The sequence below is a fragment of the Cnephaeus nilssonii genome (assembly GCF_951640355.1).
Source record: "Cnephaeus nilssonii genome assembly, chromosome: 21".
In the NCBI taxonomy this organism is placed as follows: Eukaryota; Metazoa; Chordata; class Mammalia; order Chiroptera; family Vespertilionidae; genus Cnephaeus; species Cnephaeus nilssonii.
In genome coordinates this window covers 39792888-39806330 of record NC_137092.1, presented here as the reverse complement: position 1 = coordinate 39806330, position 13443 = coordinate 39792888, and the positions used below count along the sequence as shown (strand labels likewise).

The 13443-nt window shown below is 43.6% G+C and overlaps 1 protein-coding gene across 6 annotated transcripts in view; it reads right to left on the bottom strand.

Annotated features, from left to right (window-relative positions):
* NME7 (NME/NM23 family member 7) overlaps positions 1-13443 on the bottom strand; it is a 104879-nt gene that overhangs the window by 78289 nt on the left and 13147 nt on the right. For all 6 annotated transcript variants that reach the window (XM_079761037.1, XM_079761039.1, XM_079761036.1 and 3 more), the window contains exons 2-5: positions 8531-8638; positions 7680-7846; positions 3261-3371; positions 965-1015 (exon numbers count right to left, since the gene is read on the bottom strand). In XM_079761037.1, the coding sequence (XP_079617163.1) occupies positions 965-1015; positions 3261-3371; positions 7680-7846; positions 8531-8638 (437 nt within the window). The remainder of the gene's footprint in view (positions 1-964; positions 1016-3260; positions 3372-7679; positions 7847-8530; positions 8639-13443) is intronic.

Genomic DNA, 13443 nt, shown 5'->3' with positions numbered 1-13443 from the left:
CTGGGTATAGTGGATTTTAAGTGTACAAGATGCATTTTTCATAAATCAAGTGTCTTGCAGTGGCCTGAATTGCTAGTGCTATCAAAGCAATTACTATGAGCAGAAAAAACAGTTTCATTGGACTGAGACTATTTCGCTGCCTTAAAATGCATCCTGTTGATCTATGCTTCAATCAATAAGCATTGAGTTTGTCTAGTTATAAAAAAATCAATAGGCCTTCAAGAAATACTCTTTTATTAGCATAAAAGCTGCAGTGACTTATTCCTATCTTAAATTTCAAAGCCTACACATACACCGAGTCAGACAGTACCCCAAGATATGAGAAACAAAACCTCATTTTTTTACTTTATTTGTGTACAAGGCAACAATGACAAGTTTAACTGTGAGCTAAGAGATGCCGTTTCTCCTCCTGTGCTTAGTGGAGACAGTCTACTTTTAAAGAAAGCCCATGCTTCTCTCTCACCTAAGCTGAGAGAGGCGGGACCCTCCTGGAGAGAGGAGCAGGGCACCACAGCCCTCTGTGCCTTTAAATCTTGACTGTTGCACATACTTCCTGCCCTGGGAACCACGTCCCATGAGCCAACCCTCTTCAGTACTGACTTTTTAAATCATTTCATGCTGCCCGGCTGATGTGGCTCCAAGGTTGCGCATCAACCTATGAACCAGGAGGTCATGGTTTGATTCCTGGGCAGGGCACATGCTCAGGTTGCAGGCTCAATCCCCAATAGGGTGCAAGGAGGAGGCAGGCAATCAATGATTCTCTCGCATCATTGATGTTTCTATCTCTCCCTTCCTCTATGAAATCAATAAAAATATATTTTAAAATAATAAAATACTTCTTTGCAGTTGCAAGATGTTGCTGGGGTTCTTTTGACAGATTATTCTCATATAACAAAACTTTTAATTGTAAAACTATGACTCGTTTTCCAGGACATTCTCCATTAGCCTCCAATTCAGTACCTACTTAAAAAAGGGCTTTGACTGATGGTCCATATGAAAATCTGCTGCTTCTTTCCTATAAAATAATAAAAATGACAACATTTAGCAATTACATAAGGAAATTATTTTAGCTTACATTAATAAAATAAAAATAAAACCCTCTATTGATTTTACCTGAATGTGAATTATTTTTTAACCAAATATTCTGCTCAAATACCCCTCCTTTCCATTTTTTTGCATATGCCATATTACTAACTTCAAAAAAATTCTAGAGATTAAGGGAAAGAATTCACAAAACTGAAATGGATATATGTATTGCAGTCTACAATGAGGTAACACTGCATGCCAGAAAAACTCATTAATGTGGTATTTCATAAGAGTCAGCAGCAAGACTACAAAACAACCAATTCTTTCAACACAACTGAACTGCCAAAAGAGAAAAAACACACAATCATAATCTTTAATATCAATGAAAAGAAGAAAAATCTTACTAAACTACTAAAACGGTTTCATTATTTTTTCCTACATGTCCCTGGCCCCGCAGTTATCTCCATTCAAAATCTAAAACTGAAACCGCGATGGGAGTTCATGAATTTTCCCCATCCTTCTTATCTCCTTCTTCCTTAAAACGTGTCGATGGAAGAGATACTAACAAGTGTATCACCACTGGAGAAGAGCTGCTTGGTTTTATTCAGAAACGCACCGGTCTCTCACAGGATCTAACCACTGATTCTTCCATGAAGTATTTACTAACTGGAAGCCTTGATCCAAGAACTAGAAAGACCAAGCAGGATGAAACTCGGCGGCTGCCTCTGAGAGACTATGCTAATGGAGGGACTGACGCTGGAGCCAGTGAGTTTAGAGAAGACGGAAGTATCAGCAGACCTCCCACGGTCTCTGGTGGGCCTCGCATGTCTCTCTGGGTAAGCTAGGAATGTGAGGCCCTGACCGCTCTTTATCCCGCCGCTTCTCAGAGGCCTGTTCATGGTGATTATCTCTGAGGGATGAGGTCATGTCTCTTCAGTACAAAGAGCAGGCTTGTTTACTGCTTCTGATGAAACAGTGGTAACCCAAGTTCAACGCTCCGCACTGTGATGCAATCAATTGTGCATACAACACCCAGCAGGGCCCATATCCCATTATTTCCATGGCCACGGAGGAGGCAAGAGGAACCAACACAAACACGACGTCCGTGCTGCTTGCTGTGCCACAACAAGGTCCTCTGTCTCTGACCCAGAAGTCTCCTGCCTTCTGCAGCAGCCATGGAAGAGCACCAGGCTACCTCATTAGCTTTTAAGCTGGGTAAAACCAAGACTCGAGAGTAGTGTTAATAGAGATGCATGAGATGGTATGAACAATGAGAAGAGTTTTCTTGGGCATCTCTAGCATGGGAAGTTTGATGCCAAAGCATCAGGCACTGGAAGTGTGGCGACATAAAAAATGTTCCATCTCACTGAAACTACTGAAATGTATCTCCATAATCCAGTCCCATTGCCTGCTAGAAGAGCAAGCATTCTCAATACCTGCAGAAATGGGACAAATCTGACTACTTAGAAAGGGTCATGACCTTGGTTTCCAGGAAATAATGATATCACTAGTAATAATGCTACTACTACTAACGGCAAACACAGAGGTACACCTACAATGGGCCAGGGTTTCTCAAAGCACCTGACATACAGTAAACGCATATCGGCCCTATGAGAACTTTCTGGCACAGGTGCTATGATGACCTACATTTCACAAATGAAGAGACTGAAGCACAGAAATCAACTGTTCACAGTTACACACCTAGTTAGCGGCACCGTTACAAGCAAACTAGCTCTAGACTCTGTGCTCTGAAATATAAGCCTCCTGCCTTCCTGGTAAACTTAGAAAGCACCTGCTCAGATAGAATGGAATAGTAAACAGGTATATTTCCCAATTACATATATGTTGGTTGGGTGGAGCTAAATACAAACATTTCCAATGTATCACTTTTGAAAATCTCAACAATAACACTCCCATATAAATGGGAATAATGCAACATTCATTTCTCCTTCTTTCATTTCTATACACTGTTCTACTGATGTATTAGATTACACTGAGCACACCGTGAGTTACAACTGCAGATGGGGCTGTGGAAGAAACACAGGGAATGAGGCAGTAGGACCTGACAGCTACTGCTTGCCAGCTGCCTTGCGTTTCTCATTCTAATTAGATAACATTCTATTTATCGTTCAGTGTGAGATTTTAAAAATTTAAACAATGAGATGAATGATAAAAGGTGATTAAAAAAAAAAGGGAACTGGACATTATGTAACTGAAAATTATCAACAAATTACCTTGAAAGCATCATCATTCTGAGTTTGGTGATAGTAAACCCAGCTTTGTTTATTATTTCAATTATTTCTCCAGCTTTTGAAACAGCATCTGGCTTAATCAGGGCTAACGTTCTGCAAAGAAAGAAAGAAGTTTGAAAGCAGCTCAGCAGATTCTACTTTTAATTCCCAAGCAGTGGTTGTCTCCCTACTCAAACATCACAATAAATTATAAGAGAAGTGCACTGAAGGTCTCTTAAAAACTTCTGCAAACTAAGTTAACTATTTTCCCCCCAGAAAATCAAAACAAGGTACCCAATATAACAATAATAATAGCTTAGGGAAAAGTACATTAAAATTGTCATTTTAATGTGCCAAAGTTGGAAAACGCTTTTTTAAAAGTTCTAGTTCTTAGAATACATTTTATGAAAGAAAAAATTTTCTAAAATGTTGTATTAAATATATTATCAGCTTGATTTCTGATCTCACTGTCTTTAACTTGTATGCTATACATTGATGGGAAATAATTATAAATTCTTCTATTAACAATTACATATTATTCGCATTCATATTCATAGCATGAGTGATGCACAAAGAACCAAATGCCTTCACACTTGGTGATGAACATGGTCAGCAAACGCCACCCTAACTTTTTAAAAAATATATTTTTATTGATTTCAGAGAGGAAGGGAAAGGAATAGAGAGAGAGAAACATCAACGATGAAAGAGAATCATTGATAGGCTGCCTCCTGCACGCCCACACTGGGGATTGAGCCTGCAACCCAGGCATGTGCCCTGACCGGGAATTGAACCGTGACCTCCTGGTTCATAGGTCGACGTTCAACCACTGAGCCACGCCGGCAGGGCCCACCCTAACTTGTTAAATCTGTCTCCTCCAAGGCTACCCCAGAGCAATGCACTCCCCTCCGAAGCCACAGGACTAATGGACTTTTGATGATGGAGACCACCTGGGTGCCCTCATTTTACTAATGAGAAAACTGGTCCTAGAAAGGCAACTTGGCTAAGATCTCAAAGCCGAACAGTGGCATCTTCAGAACAAAACAGCCACCTGACGACATTCCCAGTCTGCACTTTTCCTGCACCACAGATCTGTCACGATTAATGTTATTAAAAGGAACATCATCACAAAACCCAAGGCTACTATTTCCAGCTTGATTTCTGGTCTCATTGGCTTTAACATGTATGCTATACATTGATTTGGAAATAATTACAAATGCAAGATGAAAATCAGACCGATGTGAGTCACTCAGTGTATATGACCCAAGATTGTGGTCAAGAACAGCAGCCACTTCCACTTCATTTTCAGTTGTACGACACGACATTAACTCACGGATCCACAGATGGAGATTGGTCGGGCTTTTTTTCTCCAATGAGACGCACTTGGCTGAGGCTTCCATGATTTAAACAGCCTCACTTACAGCTGGATGTAACTGATGGCTGGCTATTAAAACTTTTGAAAAACAAATTATTCATCTTGGTCTGTTCAGTACCAGACTATCTTTCTTCTTTGTTTTGGAGCAGATGAGTCTCCTACAGTATTTTATATCATACGGCTTCATTGAACACAATGAAAACGAGTCCCTTTTTAGCTCACATTATTTAAATATGACAAGCCAAACCCATCAACTGTCTATGCTGAACTCTGGGAGAACTTTTGCAAACCACAGCTCTTGAAACACAGACACATCAGCACTCGTCGGCGTCTGCAAGCAAGAAGCAACGTGAAAAACACGAAATGGACAGGACTTAGTTTAAGATGCATTTCTGATTTCTCTTTTAATGCCTACAGGAGACAAAGGGTTGCTTACTGCAATTAAAATCCTAAACCCTGGTCATATCTTTTATGCTTAACTGTTCCGTAGATGACAATTAGAATGTACTTTGGAGGGAAAATAAGACAGGCATCAGCAATCATGTGCGTCATTGAAGAGTGATGATGGCACCAGTACGAACAGTGCCTTTCTTTTTGCTGCTGTAGGATGACCACCCCAAAATGCAGCGGCTCGAACCCCTTCCTCAGGATCCTGTGGGCTGGCTGGGCAGTGGTTTCACGTGGGGTCGCTCACGCAGCTGCGTCTGGCTGGGGGCTTGCTGGGTGTGAGGCCTCTCCTTCCTTGTGGCCCTTCCTCCTTCAGGAGGCCAGGCAGGGCTCCTTCGTGCACAGCCGCGTGTCCGGTGTCCCTGCACTTAGCAAGCAACCCCTGGACCACACTTGCTGCTGTCTCTTTGGCCAATGCTAGCCACACAGTGAAGTCCAGTGTCAAGGTGAAAGGGACAGTCAAGGACACAGCAGCCGGGAAGGGTGGCTCCCTGGGGCATCACCATAATGACCTTCCCCACACCTGCTCTGAGGCAAGCTCTGCAGCACACGGCATGAGATGCTCTCAGAAGAAAACCAAGAAGGATGAAAACCGTCCTTGGACATTAAAACTTCTCAGCAGGTGGCGAGTGAAAAAGTTTGGCCAGCCTTCACAAGACTTGGGCAGGATAGGGATTTCTGAAAAGCAACAATCCGCACAGTCAGGCAGAAAGTATGTTCTTCCTACACCTTCAGGCTCAGAATGGAAATTGCAAGTATGGATGCATATGGATATGATGAAGATGACAAATCGCACACTGTCCCACCGACATCCTGGACGGCACAGCGCTGTGGACTCCTTGAACGCTGCCCACCTGCAGAAACGCCTGTGTCAACTTTCACCACGTTAGTTTACGTGACTGTTCCCAAAGGTATTCATCCTTTCCCTAAGCATGAAGAAGCCCATCCTCAAACAGCAACCCGAGGCCCAATTTACGGTTTCTTTTAAGTTTTGTTGGCGAGGGCGGAGTGTGTGCTTGCCCAGGGGGAGGGAGAAGCCTTGTGAGACAGCTGTGGTTTGGAGGGAAGGGCCGAGCCAGAGCTTTCCACTCACAGCAATGCAAAGCTATTCAGAGCAATCCTTCCACGGAAAACTAAAAACAAGGACAAGTACTTTTCTAAAGCAAAGATAAACTGACTAGGTATTAAACAATGATTGCTACCAAAATGAAAGAAAAATGGGAATGAACGTTGCATTAACTTGGCAGCACCGCCTGCTGAGCAGATCTGAACTTTAACTCCCAGGTCCCTGGGCGCAGGGAGCAGACCCCACAGAGGATGCTCTACAGTAATCTGGGGCGGGCGGCTCCACCCTGAGGGTGAACCAGGTAGAAGGCCTGGAATGCGCTGGCAGCACAAGTCCCCCTCACCCAGGTGGTCTGGGAACTTCCAACTGTGAACTCAGCGGTCATCCAGGTTGCTACAATGCCTCCTGGCAACAGTCGGAGCAGACACAGTCCCTCCCAGGAGGAACTTCACTTCATCCTGTATCTCAACTACTTCACATAACAACACACAGCACACATGATCCCACACACATACACACGTGGCAATCATCCCCAGTGGCGGCACATGTGGGAGGCAACCAATCGGTGTGTCTTGCATCAATGTTTCTCTCTCTCTCTCTCTCTCTCTCTCTCTCCCTTCCTTCCCCCTGCCACTTTCTCTCTAAAGATCAATGGAAAAAATATCCTCAGGTGAGGATTAAAATAAATAAGTAATTAATTAATTAATTTTAAAAACGGATGAAAGAAGGCAGACCATGCAAACATCATTTGAGGAAAGCCAGGGCAGCTACTGCCTCACCAGGGAGACTTCAAGGTTAAGTCCATCGCTGGAGATAAGGACCATCTCTTCATAATAGCAAAAGTTCAATTTTCCAAGATTTAACAATTTAAAAACCTAGTGACATACCCTCAAAATTATAACATAAAGATGAACATAGCTATGAGGAAAAGTAGACAGATGACAAGTATAGTGGGGCATTTTGACACAACCTTGGTAATTGACAGAATTAGCTGGGGGGAAAATCGTGACTATGTGAAAGGTGTGAACACCATAATCACAAATTTGACCTGACAGACACAAACCTAGACCTCAACTAAAAAAGAAAAAAAGGAGTAAAATGGTAGAAATATGTACAAAAATACCAATAACACAACATATTTAAATGTACATGTACTTATCTACCAATGAAAGTCTAGAGCTTAAGGTACTACTTTCCCCACATAAGCCATGTTTATCCCATACACCAAAACTTTTTCTATTCCAATATTCTGCTTCCGGTTGGATGTATATTACTACGATTGCTGTGGGTGGATAAAGTTGGTATTTCTTTTCCTGCAGAAAAGAATCACTGCCTCAGACTACGGGCATCACCCTGGTGGCCACGTGAGGAGGAAATCACAGAATCCGGTCCATGGGATTCTAAAAATGTCTCAGCACTGAACTGGGTCACTGAAAAACATCTACATTGTAAAAACAAGATAGAGAAAAAAAACACCACAAAATTCGGTCCCCAGCCAATGTTGACAGAATGAAAAGACTATCGCACGGCTCCTTACTTTTCCTTCCTGCTGCCCAGCTGGCGAGCTGTGTACTGGTCCCCGTAATCAATCAGCACCAGCTGCCGGGAGAAGATGTTCACTTTGTTGCCGATGAACAGATCTTCTAGGTGGAGGTCGTCATACCGGGTCCGTTTCAAAAAGGTGCGGCGGTTCTTCACGTCATGCTAGAGCCGAACGACAGCAGTGATGGGAGGGAATGTTCATCTCTGAGATTAGGAAGAGCCCTTCCTGCTGCTTTATTAAACACAGGCCACATTCTGCTTCACTTCGCTACAAGCAGACCTAATTTCTTTTATAACTTCTGTACTTCAGAGTCTACTCCAGTAATAACTTAAGAAATTCTCCTTACAAATGTGCTACTTCTTAAGAAAACCCTGACTATAACGATGTGTTTACTGCCAAATCATCTCAGCAAGTCACTACCTCTGACATCCCAGAGAAACTCCAAATGTCTGCTTTCTCACCCAAACAAATCTCCAATGCCAAAGGGAGTCGCCCGTAAAAGGGGCTGCCAAGGAAGGGACGCGAAGAAATAAGCGGGACCTCAGCTTGGTCTTCTTCAATCGGGCCTTTCGCAGAGGTGCCAGCTTTCAATAACGGGGACATATTTGTGACCATGACCAGCCTTATCTAGAGCTACTAAATATCAGTTCTCTAACCAAAAAATATTAATTCCTATTTTTCAACACTTAAAAATAAACTGGAATTATAATACCAAAAAAGAATCCCCATTAAAAATATACATGGAAAAGTATTTGTAGACACACTATCTAAAAGGCAAGCCCATTCCTCTCCCTACCCCATCCTTGCTCCCTTGCCCACTTGCAAACAAAGAAAGGCTCATTTACCATTTCAACAGATCCGTCCCCTGGGTAATACAAAAGCTCATACCGGCGAAAAAGTGAAGCGTTTGGATCGTACCACTCTGTGATGAAAACGAATCTTTCACTCTGATTCTGCAAGAAAAAGGAAGATTTTAGCACTAATACACACATTATAGGCACCCTTGTAGAAATCATATACCGTATTTTCCGGCGTATAAGACGACTGGGTGTATAGAAGATTTTCCTGGGTTAAAAAGTCGTCTTATACGCCAGAAAATAAGGTACATTGAAAACAGGAGTTACCAAATATGTACAACAACCCATCTGTTATACTTATATTGAATTATTCTGCTTTTCTACAATATATCAGTTATCAACACATCCTCAGATATGCGCCCCTGATTTATTAAATATCCTTAGATATCTTGAACATGGCTTAAGAACCGCTTGATACCTCACAGCCACTCAGTCTTTCTGAGTAAATCAACCATGTTTAAAACACTTTTTAGAACTGTAATAATTCAGTCCTGCCAAAAGCAAGTTTACACATACACAATCAATAAACTGCCATGGAAAAAAAATTCTGAGTGATTAGCTCTCAATTACATAAAGCTTTAACTTTCCTAAATTTAAGTATCTAACAGTAATAGCATATTATTACAATTAAAATTTTAGTAAACTAGAGGCCCAGTGAGTGGATTCATGCACCGGTGGGGTCCCTCGGCCTGTCCTGTGCCCTCTCACAATCCAGGACACTTCAGGAGATGTCGGACTGCCGGTTTCGGCCCAATCCCTGCAGGCCAGGCTGAGGGACCCCACCAGTACATGAATCCATGCACCAGGCCTCTAGTATGCATATAAGATCGTTGGCTAATCTCTTCATACCTTCCCCCCTCTCCTCTTCCCTCTGAGGTTCATCAGTCTGTTCCATGTTTCCATGCCTGTGCATTGACCATCTGCCCCCTGGTGGTCAGTGCACGTCATAGCTACCAGTCGAAAGGTCAAACCGTCGCTTAGGCTTTTATAATAGACTAGTGGCCCAGTGCAGGAAATTCATGCACTTGGGGGGAGTCCCCCAGGCTGGCCTGTGCCCTGTCACAGTGTGGAAGCTCCGTGATCCATCGCCCCAAAGAGGTAGGCCCCGCCCACCCACCTGGGGCTCCTCAATGGATTGCCTCTAGGCTGGAGCCGGTGGTCCCGCCTCCGCGCCACAGGACCCCCAGGCCTCGCTGTGTGGAGCCGAGGGACCCCCAGGCCTCATAGCACGAAGGCCTCTGGACCCCCGGCGCAGGCGCATGGAGGCCTCCGGGCCCCAGGCTTCCTGGTGATGGATTGTGACAGTGTGACACAAGTCCCCGATGCTGCAAGTCCCCGCCCACCCGCGCCTGCTGTGCACACAGCCTGCTGACCGGCCATTACGCGTGAGGGCATCCTGACCATTTGCATATTACCCTTTTATTAGTATAGATACCTTTTCTCTCCTTAGTAATTTAACCTGATAGTATCTTTTTTTTTTAACATATATTTTTTTATTGATTTCAGAGAAGGTGAGTGAGAGAGATTGATAGACTTATCAATGATGAAAGAGAATCATTGATCGGCTGCCCCCTGCCTGCCCCTCACTGGGGATTGAGCCCACAACCCTTGGGCATGGCCCTGAACGGGAATCAAACCATGACCTCCTGGTTCATAGGCTAATGCTCAACCACTGAGCCATGCCGGCTGGGCTGCTTTTTATAGACATTGTAGGAGAATGTGTAAGTCCAGGTCCTCTGAGAAGCAGATGAGATGCCATGAAGGAGGATTCTGCAAGGGAAACTCCTGCCAGTGAGAAGGGGGAGGAACGGGGGAGCTGAGGACCTCAGGACAAGTCCGACCCTGAATGGAGGACAGAGTGGGGGGATCCATGGGATCCTCCTGGGTTGCTGGCAGTCTGGGGAAGGCTCAGCACAACCACAAGAGAGAAAGTGCCCGAGCCAGTCAGCCCTCAGAGTGGTTCCTGCCTTCCAGGGCATCCCTGCTCCTCCCGGGCCCTGGCTGGGCACCCTTGGAAAGCCCGCCCTGTGCCCTACCGGCAAAGCAGAGCACAGTCGCAGGGGCCCCTGGTCATTCAAGTTCCCTCTGGTTGGAGGTCTGCCAGGGGCATTCTTATGGTTAACACAGAGGATAAGATGAAAAAACTAGTCTAAGATGGGCCCTCCCTCCTTGACTACTTAAGCAGTATTTCCCATCAAACATGTTATTAAAAAGGTCTTAGCCCCCAAAGTCTTTCATTACAATAGCAAAATCAAGAGGGATGAAAAAAGGAATCTAGGAGTATTGTTGCTAATTCTGGATTTAATGTCTGAGTCTCAGGTTAAGGTATATGAATGTTGATAATTCACTTATAAATGTGAATTATGTTAATAATACACTTACATTCTAATAGTTATGTTTATGAGTATACTCATATCTATAATGTAGATAGTTTTTAACACACTATTTCATTTTCCCCACAATCATCCATAAATGATACATTTAAACAATGCTTTTAAAAAATATATGTATTTGTATTGATTTCAGAGAGAAAGGGAGAAGGTGAAAGAGATAGAAACTTCAATGATGAGAGAGAAACATTGATTGGCTGCCTCCTGCATGCCCCCTACTGGGGATCGAGGCCACAACCCAGTCATGTGCCCTGATCAGAATTGAACCATGACCTACTGGTTCATGAGTGGATGCTCAACCACTGAGCCACACTGACTGGGCTAAATAATGCTTATTAGTCAAGATGAAATAAAAGTAAAATAAAAGACAAACCATGACATTTGTAATAGCTTTTTATCAGACGTTTTTTCTTGATTCTTATAAATACAGACTTTTAAAAATATATATTTTTTTATTGATGTCAGAGAGGAAGGAAGAGGGAGAGAGAGAGATAGAAACATCAATGATGAGAGAGAACCACCGATTGGTTGCCTCCTGCATGCCCCCCACTGGGGGTCAAGCCCACAACCCAGGCATATGCCCTTGACTGGAATCGAACTCGGGACCCTTCAGGCCACAGGCCGATGCTCCATCCACTGAGCCAAACCAGCTAGCGCATAAATACAGACTTTTAAAGCTTAGGTTTCACTGTGCCTTCTAGTATTGTACTCTTTTAATATAAAATTTGAATATTAGTAGCTTATTAAATTTTTACTATCTATAATAAAATATTCATCCACTCAAAGACTTGATTGAACTAGTGCCTTTGCCCGAAAATAAATACAGAACACTACAAAATGGAAGAAAGGAGGCACATCTACCTACCGGAAAGGGAAGGCGAAGGGCAGGGTGGTCAGGCCAATGGAAGCCCAGGGCCCCTGGCACCTCCACTGATCCAGGTAGCCTACCCACAGAACTGGCCATGGCACTCGAATTCTGAGGCAGGTAGTCGAATTCTGCACATACACTATCCAGAAAACAGTATTCATATGAAGAATAGACTACTGTTTATGAGAACTATTGTTTCTGGCTGACAAAGTAGCTTATAGCAAACACATGGTATCTCCCAAGAACAACTAGAAAAGTGGAATACAAAACAACAACCGAAAACAAACCAAGAAACCAAGAGTCCTCTCAGGCAGAGAGCAACTGTGAGGGAGTCAGTGAGAGAGGGTTGGTGAGAGAGGGCAGCTGTCTACCAGGTGCCGCTGAGCACCAAGGAGACCGCGACCATAAGAAATCACAGGAGATCACTAACAGTGTAAAGAGCGAGAGTCATTCGAGAGTTGTAGGAGGCCATGGGAGCCCTTTTGTAAGTTTCTGACACCTGCATTTAAGATGTGTCCTACCAGGCCCGGGCAAGGGACATGATTCCTAAAGAAGGAAATCAGTTCATGGAATGGAAGGGTGTACGTGGCAGAGAAAAGATGCAGAGGCCACAGTAATATGGCGTAGTGGTGTGGGTTCAAAGACATAGCGGATGTTGGCCTGGAAATGTCTTTATTTCGCCTCCATTAATACAGAGTATTTTTTTTTATTGGTTATAGTGTTTCAGTGTTTCAAGATGAAAGAGCAACGAAGATGGGTGGTGGTATGGTTGCACAATATCGAGTGTATTCAATACCACTGAATTGTACACTTACAATGGTTAAGATGGTAAATTTTATGTTGTGTATTTTACAATAAAAAAAATGGGGGGGGAAAGAGACCACAGATGACCAGACAGCCCATTCATGCACTGACTTATTCGTTCCCAAAATATTTTTCAACTGTTTATCTGGTGCCAAGTTTTGTGGTACATTCTTTAAATTCCAAGAAACAATCCCTGACTTAAAGGAGGTCAATGCTATAAAACCCAAATATGTAAATAAATCATTACAGGTCAACATGGCAAGAACAATAATAGTGCAGAGATCACACTTTCCATTAGGTACTTGCTATGTGCCAAGTACACAGTTCTAAATCCTTACGTGTTTTATACAACAACATTCCGAGAGAGATGGTATTATGTCATTTTAAAGATGATGAAACGAAGGCTCAGGTAAGTTAAAAAACATGTCCAAGATGACATGGCTTATACACACGTGGACCCGGCCGGCTTGGTGCCAGACCCCATGCTCTTACCCGCCCTCCTGAGAGTGGGGAGGGCGCTGAGGGAACAGGGCCCGCAGTCTCACAGGCTCTGCTTGCTGGGGGTCCAGAACCCGAAGTGAAACCCTTCAGTTTAATCTCCCATGAGAGCAGATCTTAGAAAGCAACAGGACAACAATGACAATCGGGCCATCCTGTCAGACTTGTCGTTCTATCCAGGCGCTGAAAGGTGTGTGTGGCACTCTATGGTGCTGTATTTCAGGAAAACCTCCTTCACAACAGGCAGCAAAACAGTTTTGTTCTTACGGAAGTGCTCCCTTGCCCAAATCGCACTGGAACGGATTCAAATACTACCTCACAGAGAACAGTGTGGAACTAAC